Source organism: Falco punctatus (assembly GCF_963210335.1).
Source record: "Falco punctatus genome assembly, chromosome: 13".
In the NCBI taxonomy this organism is placed as follows: Eukaryota; Metazoa; Chordata; class Aves; order Falconiformes; family Falconidae; genus Falco; species Falco punctatus.
Window position 1 is genome coordinate 4,406,038 of NC_137593.1, and position 13,249 is coordinate 4,419,286.

Consider the following 13,249-nt stretch of genomic DNA (forward strand, 5'->3'; position numbering starts at 1 on the left):
GGACCTCCAGGGGGTAGCAAGGTTTGTGTTAGGAGCTGACCAGTAACTTAACAAGTGGTTTGTTACCGAGCACACCCATGCCAACTCTGACCACATGGCACAATGAGAAATCCCCTTGCAGTTTCTCCAAAATAAGTTGGTTTGATTGTCCTCTTCAAGTTCTACCTGATAAGATTCTACTTTGCCTATCTGAACCCTACTTGAACTAGAACTTGCGACAATGATAACATGAATCTTCCTGACTTCTTGTTCTCTGTCATCTTATACCATATCATGTTAAAGCAACCTTCTTTTTCTAAAAATAGTTCAGTGGAAGAAGCAATAGAAGAGATAGACCTTCAGAAAATGAAATACTTGTATTTATGGCATGTACTGTCCTTTGGGTATAAAAGGAGATAGGATATTCAAAATAATATTTCAGTAAAAAGAATTATTACAATATAAAGTTTTATATGGTGGTTGTAAGCAGGATCTTAAAGGTTTCTCTGTCAGAATTGTATAAGATTGTATAGGGAACTAATATAAAAAAATATATATATCTGTTATAGTATTTCAAGCACAGATAGATGTGGGTACATGACCAAACAGCACTACTTCTTGATAATGTTCTTGTCTCATTTCTGTCTTAGAATCCAGGCACGACTATTCTTTCCTTCTTGCTAAGAATATACTCAGGAATTTCTTTTAATTAAATTATGTAAATTCATGTTTTAAATTACTGAATATGGCTAAGTGATGTATTTGTGAGTCCTGGCAGATTCAGAGCCTTGCTTCATCATCCCTCACACCACAGGACCATGCAAAGTAACTCTGCTGTCCTGCCAAGGTGTGCTGAACTCTGTCTGGTGATGTGCTCTCTTCTGATCTGCCACAGAGCATTTGGTGATGCACAGCCCATTTGTAAGATGCACATTACTCAACAGGGGTTCACAGCCAGGTTAAAGAAATCTGTAAAATAGTTTGGTTCTCCTGGCTCAGCATAACAGGCTTGTCAGAATTTTTGAAACCTCCCTAAAATCCATCCATAATTTGGTATACTGTGATTTTAAAATCACAGACTATACTTTATAAATTATTCATTTTACCTGCTGATTTTCTTCTCTTGATTTAATTGAGAAAATGGAGAGGGGATAAAAGTTGAGCCATAATACAGTTAGAGGCTCAAATGAGGAAAGAATAAATTATTTCACATAGAATCATCTGTGCACCATGAAAGTTTACATATTTTTAAGACTAACATCCAAACTGAATCTTATGGAAAGCTTGTAGATAACTAATTAACATTTAAAAAGTGTATCTTATTTTTGAAATGAGATTTCCCCCCTCCTCTCCAGAATGCAGTTCCAGAACTGCAAAATCACTTTATAAAACCAATTCCTTTTGAAGTCCAGAAGCACAGAGGCTTCATCTGTTGGGCCGGCTTTGCAAAAACAGTGGCATAGGGCTTCTAAAGAAAACCTGAGTCCTTTGTGTTCAACTGAGTTTAAAGTTTCAAACAGCCCGTTATACTTTTCTAGGCAGTGAAATCGCATATGTTTATTGTATACACAGTTGGGCGCAAATCAGTTCTATTTTGCATAGGCAAACCCTGAAGTCTCTGGGTTGTCAACAAAGACTGACTGTCTAGAAAGAAAACACAAGGCGCTCTCATGTGAGATGTAGAACAGAATCCCCTCCTGGCAGCAGTGATGCACTTCATATCCCCTGTGGACTGGCTGCATAATGTAATCCCATAAACAATGGATAAAATAATCCCAGTATAACATTGCAGAATGCACTTGGGATACACGAAGTTTATAGAGAACATCCAAAGCCTCCAGAAGCCCCCCTTTAGCAAGGTCTTTCCTGTTGTCTCCAGGAACCCCGAGCCAGGCACTGGTGGGGGACGGGCTGAGAACAGAGATTTGCAGCACTCTTGGGTGAAATGTCCCATGCTGTGGTTGCATCTGCACTTTGGGGCAGAGAAGCTCCACACCACATAAGTCCTGGGCTTTGGCTTGTCCTCAGGTTTTGTCCTAGTACGTAAGAGGGTGCTACAGGGAGGTGAGCCCATGGCCAGACGCATAGGGCACGTTGCAGGGCTCACCCTCACCACAGCACGGACAGTTTTATCCAGCATATCATGGAAATTCAGTTACAAATAGGTATGTAAAGATTGAAACTGAAATCAAGGAAATGATCCTTGTATAAAAGCTATAGAAAATCATCTAGAAAAGTATTTTTACCTGTCATTTCCATGACTTTGGGAAAAAACATTTTCCAGAATCGACACTGCTGAGCTTGTAATTTTGTCAGTATCTCTGAAGTGTTGGTATTTAATGTCAAGTATTTTTGTTCAGTAGTAGTGAAGACTGGCCATCTCGTTCCATTGATCACAGTCCCATTTGGCGTTCTAAATGAGAAAAGAAACATTTTAATTGGAATGAGAAATCACTTCAGAATGTCAATAATGTGTTGTTTGTTTTTTATTTAACAGCTATTTCTGCTTAAGTATGTTATTTTGGAATTACTGAAGTATACTTCTTTTAAGTTAAGGGGGGAAAGGAAGGTTGATTTGATTTAACTCCATTAAAAAAAAAAAAAAATATCTATATTCCCCTTTCAGGGTGCTCTGAGTTCACCTAAGGAAAAAGGTTAATGAACAGCCATACACAAACTACACTTGTTGAGTCTGGAAATTCTTACAGAAATCATTCTGGATGATTTAAGAACAAGCCAACCAACCAGTTTGGGAGGTCGAGCTGTTCATGTTTTAGTTTGAATGTTGCTGATCCCTTCAGACAGAAAAATAGATTGGACTAAATAGCTCAGATGATAAAGCCAGTAAAGGTCCAAATAATGTCTAAACTTTGGATGAGACATATGGGGAGAGAAAAAAATTTTTCCCCATTAAGAAGGAATGGTTCCTTCTTGAAGTGTGTTGTTTCTGTTTGGCACTCTGCTAATGGGGCTTGTTCTCAAATCTTTTGGAAATTGGGAAGAAGTACAGAGTGCTTGGCTCTTTGTAAAACAAGCTCTGCACATTAAAGGATTTCAGCGGTTAGTATTAAAATAGTTATGATAAATATTTATAATTAAACAGAGTTCATAAGATTCTAGGAACAAGCATCCAGGGGTTTACCTCCAAAAAGGATGATATGTAGTATCTATATGACTATAGAAAAAAATAGTCGGTTTAAGTGTGTAGAAGAACAAGAAAATGGGAAGCATTGCATTAGGGAACAAGTGAGGCAGAATATGATTTTTCAGAAAAAAGAAGTAGACTTACGATTTAAACAGTCACAAATCATCATTAGCTCAGAAGAGGTTAAGATTACAAATTAAACATCCTGTTGCAGTGTGAGCAGAAGGATTAATTTTCTTTTCTAGAACCTGGTATCAGGGAATCTGGGGCTTCAGGCAGAACAACAGTATTTGAAGATATTTAGTGGGATAGATTAAGAATGCTATTAGCTAAGTTAATTTGGTTCTCTCTGCTTTACTTTTGGCCAGGACTCTTCGCAGAAGGTGGTCAGAGAGGAGTCCAGGCTGTGTGGATCCCACTGGAGTTGTGCTTACCAAGAGTGGGAGCGAGGTACCGGGTGTAGGGGGAGCATGCAGAGCATGGGATGCAGCTCTGAAATAATATTGGTATCTCTTAGTTCATTCAGAATGAATCAAGGATTTGGCACATGTTTTAGTGTTCTGCAGTCTTTGGCATTTGCTGCTTACAGAAACAATGTTAGAGTAAGAGATTCAGCATTTCATTTCCTGAATCGCTCATTTCTTTACTAATTTTTCTTTTCTAATTCAGCTCTGATTAACCTATGGTGCCCTATTTAACTGCACATTTATTTGTGGCTCATGAGAATGATGACTTAAGCAGAGCTGACTTGCACTTCAGTTCAAGATCAGAACGCTAATGGTGCTGTCAGTATTCATTTAGCAGCTTTTATGCTATGAAATAAATCATGACATTCCGTATTATAATTTACAGGTGTGGGGGGGACTACACAATGGCTACAGATGTATTTTACCAAAAATGATTGAAAGAACTGTCAGATGAACACAGAATTTTGAAATACGTGAACCTGCTGATTATTACATTCTCTCCACATTTCCAGGAGGTTTACTGTTCAAAGAAATGTCCATCAACTTCCTTCTTTGCTCCATTATTGAAAATTTCCCAAGTTAAAAGGTAAGTCCCAGTTACAGCAAAACATAGCTCACGTGTATAATTTTGTACTGGTAAAAACAAGTTACAATTACAACCTTGTTTTCTATCACAATTACTGTTCATTCCTTCTTGCTAGTAACTTCGTGATGAGAATTGTAGTGCACAGAATAAGCTGTAAAGTTGCCTGTTCTTTGCACCAAATTAAAAGTTTAATAATATTCATATAGAAAATTAGAAGTATTGTGGGAATACTTTTACTGAACAGAAAAGAATCCAAACAGCCTTTGTCTCTGTCCATCTGTTTGGATGGACAACTGCTGATAGATTATAGGAACTTGCTTCTACTGAAAGAAGCTCAAAATTTTCACAGAAACCTCCATCCCATCACCTTTATCAATTCCCCAAACCTCTGCTCTTTCATCTTCTGGTGCTATTGGATCACCTCTCCTTCGGCACGTTCCAGTTTTGCCCACCTCAGTGCCTTTGTCAGTGGGGCCTGAAAGGGCTTGGGCCACCCATCTTCAGCACAGAGCTCTGCTTGGTGCACCTACCTTGTCAAACACTAAGTCACCTTGCTTAGACCTCTGTCCATACCTAGAAGTTCTAGTTAGGGAAGACCTTCACTTTGTCTGCAGAAAATGTGAGTTACTGAAGATTTTTAGAAGGAAGCTAGCTCCTTTTCTGCACAATTTTAAATGTTTGCAGGAACAAGTCTTACAGCAATTAAGAAATACAATTATTTTAGTTACTCCCAGAGAGGAAATGCAAGAGAAAGGTAAAAGAAAACCAAACCCAAACCAAAAAAAAAACCCCAACCAACCAGTAAACCACCTGTATTCAAACTTTTAGTGTAAACATAATTTGTTTCGTTATATCACCTATTATTTTTTTCCTTTCTATATGCTCTGAAGTTATAGGCTGGACTCTCTTTACTCTCTGGTGGTGGTAGAGCAGCTCATTTTAGTTAATTATTTCATTAAGATATGTCTTTAAGGCAGCCAAACTTATTTTCTCATTAACTTGAAAAACAGTATCTTTGTGAGCCCAGTCTCCAGTAAAGCTGCTCTCATTCTTTACTTTTATACATATATGTGCTTTCATTGAACTTCATGAACCTTATTTAATCTTGTGCTCAGTGGAAGTTGCTTGGTATTACTCATGGTCACTAAGATCAGGTTCTTCCCCCTTTGGGCATTGTATGGCTATAATTGTCTATAACACTTAATTCTCAAGACTCACTTACAGTAAGTATACCAGATTTGACAGGGAGTGAAGAGGGGTTTAGAGGAGCTTATTCATTGATCATTTGTGTATATTTGAGATTCATCTTCAACACCTTTAGAAGAAGAAATTTTGGTTCAGATGGAAAATAAACCGCTTGAACACCGTTCTGTTAATTATGAAGATATAATACATGATCATTCTCATTAATAAGAACAATATAACCTGAAATGCAATACAAGATGACTGCATATGTATTAATATTTACATAGCATTACTTTTATAGATGCTTTATCATACACAAAAAATATAATAATCTGGTTTTTTGTAAGATGAAGTTCCTATAAAATACTCTATTTTTGTGAGCAAGCTCTGAATAGCTTTCACTGTGCAGTATCACCATTTAACAGAGAGGTTCTTTTGCATTGTTAAGTTATATTTTGGTATAGGTCACAAAGAAAAAAAAGTTCTGAGTCTCATGGAAGTGGTTTTAGGGATCATTTACCTTCCTAATGAGTGTTGTAAACACTAGCTGTACCACATGTCAGCTTAGACCATCCCAAGCTTTCCCTGTATTCTTATTTAGCTGGTCTATTTGTAAATGGATCAGGTCAACATGTTGCGTGTTTCTCTAGAGGAAAAGAAAAACAAAACCTACATCATTTTAGCTGTCCAGCAGAGATGAATTATACCAACCCAACACTCACTAAGAGATTCACAGGCTGAAACACAATTTTACCTCCAGTCCCCCGTAGCCCCTTCCTCCAGACAGACAAATATTTGTTCTGCCTGGCTGAAGCTGTTCATAGAGATATTGCTCCCTGAGAGGAAGCATACACTAATTTCACCTGAGCAGTGTGTTATTGCTTTTAATTGTCTCTTCAGTTGCAGCTGGCTTCCCTCCGACCTGCTCTGAGAAGAGCTCAGCAAGCTCGTCTGCCTACAGTTCACCCGGCAGAGGCTTTCCCATCCCTCCCTATCGCGTGGAGCATCGGGAAGGCAGCATCCCCGCACACCACCCGCCTCCCTCCTGCCCTCATCAAGGTAGCAGCAACCCCAGCAGCCGCAGGCACTAAATACGCAGTAAGGCAATTTCTTCCTCGGTGCCTTCCGCAGGTTATTACCAGGCTGGCATTCTGCTGGCATGTGTCTCGTTAGCTGAAAAGGTTGCCCATTGAGATTAATGAAAAGTTATGATAATGCTGCTGCACCCCTCGGTTCCCCCATGCAGCAAGAATGGGAATCAAATGGAGACTTGTTCCTCCTGGGTGCAACTTTATTGACTTCACCCAGGTTGTAACCACTGATGCTCATTGTCAGTTTGCCCCCCCTTTTCTTTTAAACAGCTGGTTTGAAGGGAGGAGACAGTGAATGTGAATCATTTTTATTAGTGTTCATGATTCCTTGTGAGCTGTCAGACAGTACTGGCAATCAGCTGTTTTTCATGGGGTGGCATTTTACAGTGTGTTACCATGGGCACAAGATAACAGGGAGAGGGGACAGCCTTAGAGTGAATGCAGCCACAGCAATAACCCCATCTCTTGCACATTTTCTGCAGTTGCATTATAAAGCCTTTAAGAATTATGGAAATAGTCAGCTCAGCACCAAATAAGAAGCCTACTGTAAATGTTTCACCCCAGGGAGCGAGGGACAGTTCTGCACGCGTCTGCGAGCTGCTGAGGCTCCTGCGGTTCTGCTCCAGGTTGCTTCAGAGCTACAAGAAGGCTACCAGCAGCACAGCGTGGTTTCCAGCCCTGCAAACACTTGTGCAGCAGCACAGCACAGGTATGACACCTGATAGGAGTGAATGTGGTCAATAATGTGCTTTGAGTTCGTGCTTTTACGTAATTAACTCCTTTAATTACATAAATACAAAACCTGCTTTTGCTGTGACATTGTGAATTTTGGTTGTGTTTTCTACCAGGTGAAAGGAAGTAAGATAGCACAGGGCAGAGAAATCCAAGGTTCAGGAAAAATGAACAAAAGTGTGAGAAGACAACTGGGCTATAGTATCAACAGCTGACAAGTGAGGGGTTGTAAGCAGAGTGGTGTGGTTTATAACAGAAACAAAGATGCCAGCTAACAACTGACATCACAGACTGAGCTGTCACTGCACCGCAAGTCAACTCACCTGTTTGTTTAATAAAGCTAAAAGTAGATTTAAATAATGAAGGATGGTAAGGGCTCCTGAATACCACCATCATGTGATGGGTGTGCATCGAGGCTCTTGCCTCCAATGTGTTGCTCCTCAAAAGGCCAGGCTATGCCAGCCCTTTGTGTTTCTTCCTGTGGCACTGCCAAAGCCTGAGTTCCTCCTGCTGGTGCCTCCTCAATCAAAGACCGATCTCATTGACTTCAGATGAGTTATGACAGGCATATTGTATATTTTGAAAAAGGCCACAAGATTTGTATCTTAAAAATTTATCTTAGTTTTGCAGTTGCTTTATTAGTGGTTGTCTCATGTAGAGCATCATTAAATCATGCTGGCACTGAACAAACATACCCAATCAAAATGTATTTATTTATCTAATCTAAATGGATGAACCCAGTTTTATTTTATTTTTCCTTCTTCCCCAGTCTAGAAGAAAATATTCTGTTGTTTTCTTTCTTTTCCACTTGGACAGAAGGGCACTCCTAATTAGCAGGAGAGCTGGTGAGGAGCACCAGGCACGCCTGAGCTGCCCCAGCCCTCCGGCGTGCTGCTCCCTGCAGAGGGGTGGGAAGCGTTTGCGGCATTAGTCAGGCAAACATCCAGATGTCTCACATAATTTCTAAAGGCCACGATGTGTGATATTTATACCTATGTTCATTTTCTCATCGCAGCACAACAACTGCCATGTTAATATCAGTTCTGGGCAATGGTGTGGTCCCCAGGGGGATGATGGTGTAGCGACAGTGCCTGTTTGTGTAAAGCTTTGCTTGGATGGTAGGACTGGGAGCTTCATGGATATTTTCCAGCCTAGTCCTATTTAAAAGAGGAGCAGATTTTACTATTATCTACTGGTTGAATCTTCTCAAACCCTCAGACAATTTGGCTTAATGCCAAAATGTTTCTTCATACCGGGCTATTAGTTCAAATGACTCACTCTTAAGTAGACATCAGAGAGGGCTCTGAGGTTGAAGGCTTGAAGTCCTTAACCTGAGGAGCAGTCCTAGCTATTGGAACAGAGAAAATGAACCTGTTCTGGAAACTTTTCCAAGGAAAGTTAGCAAGTGAAAGGATGAAGAAATATCTGTAACACCTGGGAGAAAAAACACAAACAAACAAACAACAAAAAGAAAAAAAAACCCAAAAAACCCTGCAAAAACCTCTCCAGAGGCTCTAATTACTGTATAAGTTTTCCATTCAGAGACTGGGGCCTGTATAAATCTGAAAGGCTCTCACTGCATGAATACATAGATCGCATCTGAAGCAATATCATCATCAACTCTGTACACTGATGTATGATTCAATATAATTAATTTATTCTTAGATTTTTAAAAAATTCAGACAACTATCATGAACATTTTCCTGAATCAGCTAATTATCTACCACTTACTAAAATGGTTTTATGGGCTCCCTGGATAGAATTTTTATGCCAAAATATTTTATATTAAATTGTACCCTTTGAGATTTTTTGTTATGGGAAACCGCAGAAGCAAAGGCAAGATGACAAGGGTATCTTTCTATCCATTATCAAAAGTTTGTGAATTGGCCCATTTGGAATAATAAGTGAAGTGCCACTGCTATATGAGTGAATTGGAAGGCTGACGTGATTACTTCACAAATACAGATATTATTTTTGATGTCACTACTGCTACCAGTTGGTGCTCATTGTACATGATACTGCATAACAAGTTACCCTGCTAGTTGGGTGGGTTTTTTTTGAGACAGCTCTTCAGAGTATTCCTTTATATCAGCTAATCACTAACCATCCTATCTATTGAACTGATGGAACCTCTGTACAAATGCAGTGCCACACTTAATATTTTATTTTAAAATATTCTCTTTAGGTCTTTATCCTCTTAGACTAATGGGAAAGAGAGCAGCCATCAAACCTATTAGCTGGAAAGGGTAAGTGGTGCCATTTATAATAACAAAGCTCTAAAAACTACCGTACTGAAAGGTGGCAACTCAGACGAGGGTGCTGCCAGCCTGCGCAGTGCTGGGTGACTGGAAAGCAGCCGTGACTGTTTCCTACACTAAGCTTCCTTCCAGCCTCCTGGCATCAGCATTCTCAGGGTATCAGGCCTGTGCTCCTGTAGCACTAGGAAGAACTGGGAACTTAGAAAAACAAATTAAATCGGTCATGTTTAAAAACATTCATTTATTTATTAGATTATAATAAATTATAATATTAGAAGTGGGTTCTTGTAAATTGAAACTCGTGAGAAAATAATAGCCAGTTTCTGAAAGTCTGTAGTAATTAAACCTTTCTCATTCATTTGTTCCTTAATAAGCTGTAAAAATCATTGGTCCTGATTCTGCGACATTTGAGCCTTGCTCAGATTCCCGCTGTAATGAACAAAGGGACTCCTATGACTGAGTACTGCAAACCGGAGAGAGTTTGCAGGTTTGAATCCTCCAAATTACTTTTGTTAAGCAGCTGTTTATGGGAAGTTCATTACGTTCTGTTGTGTTCAGTTCTTTCTCACAGATCACACGCAAGTTCATAATCTAGTGACTATAAAGTGCCCCTGAGCCACAGCAAAAGGAAACTGCTTTGCAAGTTGTATCGTAGGTAAATATTATTTCTTCTGCTGATCCTTGAGGAAACCTGCAGGATCCAGCTGGCATACTTTTTTAACTGATAGAAATTGGAGAAGGACCTTTGCAGCTAGGCTTTCTTACACCTTCACAGGCTAAAAAAAGCTCAGGATATTCCTTCCAGATGCCAGCTTCGTGACAGCAGTTGTGTGTTTAAATGTCTTAAACTATAAATTATCGTGGTATGCACTATTACAACTGATATCAGTTTCAGGAAATGAAGCAACAAGCTGTTGCTTCTTTTTTGGTCTTATTGTGTTCTGCTCAAAGCAGCTTCATGAAGCACCCATCAAGTCGAAATGATTCTTGCCTGTGCATGTCTTGGTACTTATTTGTGAATTCCTGCCATATGTCAGGGATTGACAAGGTAGATCTTAAGATGTTGGCCATAAATAATGTAGTATTTGAGAAATTTAGATCCAGGATGTGCTGCCTTAGCTCTTCGGGCATGCTTGCAAGGCATTTAGGAGATCAGTGCTTCAGATCCCTGGCTCCTGGACTGGATTCTGCGCTGGTATCAGGAGTAATAACGAGCTGGGGCAGCCGAGCCAGAGCTAATGAGCCCTCCAGACCCTGCCTGTGGATTTCCAGCCTCCTGGGCCCACGCTGGCACTCCTGCACGTAAGTCTCCTCCACCATGAAAATGTTCCAGCAAAGCTCAGTGCTATTTCAGGAACCCCTGCCCCAAACTCCAATATCTTTATAGCGTATGGTGAGATATGATTGTCATACAAGGTCTGGAACAGCAATCCCACCATTCTATAAGCCACTAGCACTAGAAAGCAAGTTAAAATGTCCTTTCCTGAGCAACCATTAAAGTTAAGCATGACCAGACCTTTCTCTAAATTTAGCTTTAATTAATAATGAGGATCCACATTGATTTAAATGAGAACAACTTTGTCTTGATATCATCTGGGTCCCTCTGAGTGAGAACTGTGAGTATCATACTTTTGTCTCCTGTCCTGTCTACAGTCCTAAAGCCCTGAGGGTCAAAGATCCCTCAATATATCTCGGGTGATACCTCCCAAATACATGCATGTTCTGCACAGTTTTGACAAGGGTGTAAAGAAGAGACTGAATCTCCCAGCTTTCCATCACAGAGCCTCATTTCTGGCGAAAGAAAAGAAAGCTCTGAAAATGGAAAGAGTCTGCTATGCTGGAGGCTGCCACAGTGAGAATGGCAACTGACAAAAGGAAAAGAAAAAAAAAAACAACCAACAACTCCAAACTAGTGAATAATCTTCAACCTAATGGTACGACTTCAAGAAGCCAAAATATTTTAAGTTAAATTGAGTTCAGAGAAATGGATGAAATTTTGACATTAATATGAAGGTAATTTTAATCCACCAAAAATATGTTTTATCCTGTCTTGTTTTAAGAAATACTTATCACTCATCTGATGCTCACAGTCACACTAAGCTGAATGTGACAAGTGTCTAACATAACATACCTATAACATATATTTGTAGTCATTTACACATTTAGGTTATGTATTGTGATAGAGCAGTAAAGAATTTTCAAAAGTATTTTATACCTTCTACTTAACATGCCTTGCATCTGAGACATTATTTTGCATGATGCTTCAAGTCCAGCACTTTTTGAGGTGAATCAACTTATTAGTTAGGGGTTGATCCAAATGCAAACAAATGGAACAGATTGATTGACTTCAAAAGCTTTGGATCAGGTCCCAGCTGGAGAAATACCTGTAGCTGTTTACAAAAGAAGCTTCTCTCATCCTGGACAGAATTCACAATGATGTTGCACCTTCTCCAGGACTCCAGGTTCTGGTGCGAATATTCACAGTTTGTGTTTACATTACTTTTGGATAGTCACAAGAGGGGCAATACTATGACTTAGTCCTCCTTTATTTCTAAAGGAATATTTTTTTTAAAAAAATGTTCCTGTAAAGTATTTTATAAGATCCTTATGCCCTTTTGTATGATATCAGTTTTAGCTTTCAAGGACCACTTTTCAAAGCTGTTATTTTTTCATCCTCTTGTCTGAAGCAAGAAATCAAATGTAACTATAGTTTTAAGTCTTACTTGTAGAGGTTGAAGAGGCCTCTTTGGAAATGGAAGAAGGTTCTGAACCCTACTGAGACCTTGAAGGAGGAAGTAACTTCAGCAGAAGGTAAGCAAAAGAATAAGTAGACAGGAAGGCGATCGCACTTGCCCTTTTGCTCATCCTCTGAAACTGTCTTATCTCCTCTACAACCTCCTCTCTCCTTCTCATGACCTGGAAAAACATAAACTTACATAGCATTTTAACCAGAATTGCTTCCTAGGAGAAACCTAAAGAGAGTGTGTAAAGGGAGAGAAAAAATGTTTTTCTTGCCATGGAACTGTTAATACTGTATCTTGAATTCCCAGTGTCTTTGCTAAAATTTGTCAGCCCAGCTGGTTGTGACAAAAAGTGAGTACTGTACTCACATGTATTATATGACTGCCGTTTCCATCTCTTGCTTTCTCTCCCATTGATAGAGCTCATCCCAGACAGTCAGAAATTGTTAGATAAATGGATTGAATGTTTTCCTTCTCTCTAGACACCAAATTTTCAATACAGACTCTGTAGTAGATACTATACTAGGATATAATATTTGAGATTAGTTTTCAATTGTAATTGCTCTGACCATGGTTTCTTTTCAAGATTGATGCTCCACATAACCATGCACCAAATAATATCATCTAGATTCATTGTGTCCTGATGGACTTCATCATAGTACCATTTTTCTTGATATTTTCCACTACTGCCACTGTTTTATTTCTGTGAATGGTAGGAAAAGCATGAATCACAAACATCAGCTACTATGCATTCTAGGCCAAATTGAGCAGTCCTATAAAATGAAACCATTAGATAGCTTTCAGTAACATGTATATGCATTATTGTTTCATCTGAAAGAGAACCATTGATGCTTCATGATGCCAAATGTAAATAAGAAGCTCTAGTATTCACAAACACCTCCCCCCGCCGAATATTTAATTTTTTTCTAAAAAAAAAATTAAAATATTAAGTTATTTACTTATCTCTGTTACAAAGTCATTGTAGTTTTGACTCATACAAGTGGAAGTTACATGTATCTTTCTTTCTTTGATGAACACAAATTATGTTAGAGCATTATGACATCC

The 13,249-nt window shown here is 39.1% G+C and overlaps 1 protein-coding gene across 1 annotated transcript in view; it reads right to left on the reverse strand.

Moving 5' to 3' along the window:
- BCHE (butyrylcholinesterase) overlaps window positions 1–13,249 on the reverse strand; it is a 48,964-nt gene that overhangs the window by 15,405 nt on the left and 20,310 nt on the right. Inside the window, exon 3 of the mRNA XM_080409561.1 lies at window positions 2,226–2,392. Coding sequence (XP_080265687.1) covers window positions 2,226–2,392 — 167 coding nt within the window. The remainder of the gene's footprint in view (window positions 1–2,225; window positions 2,393–13,249) is intronic.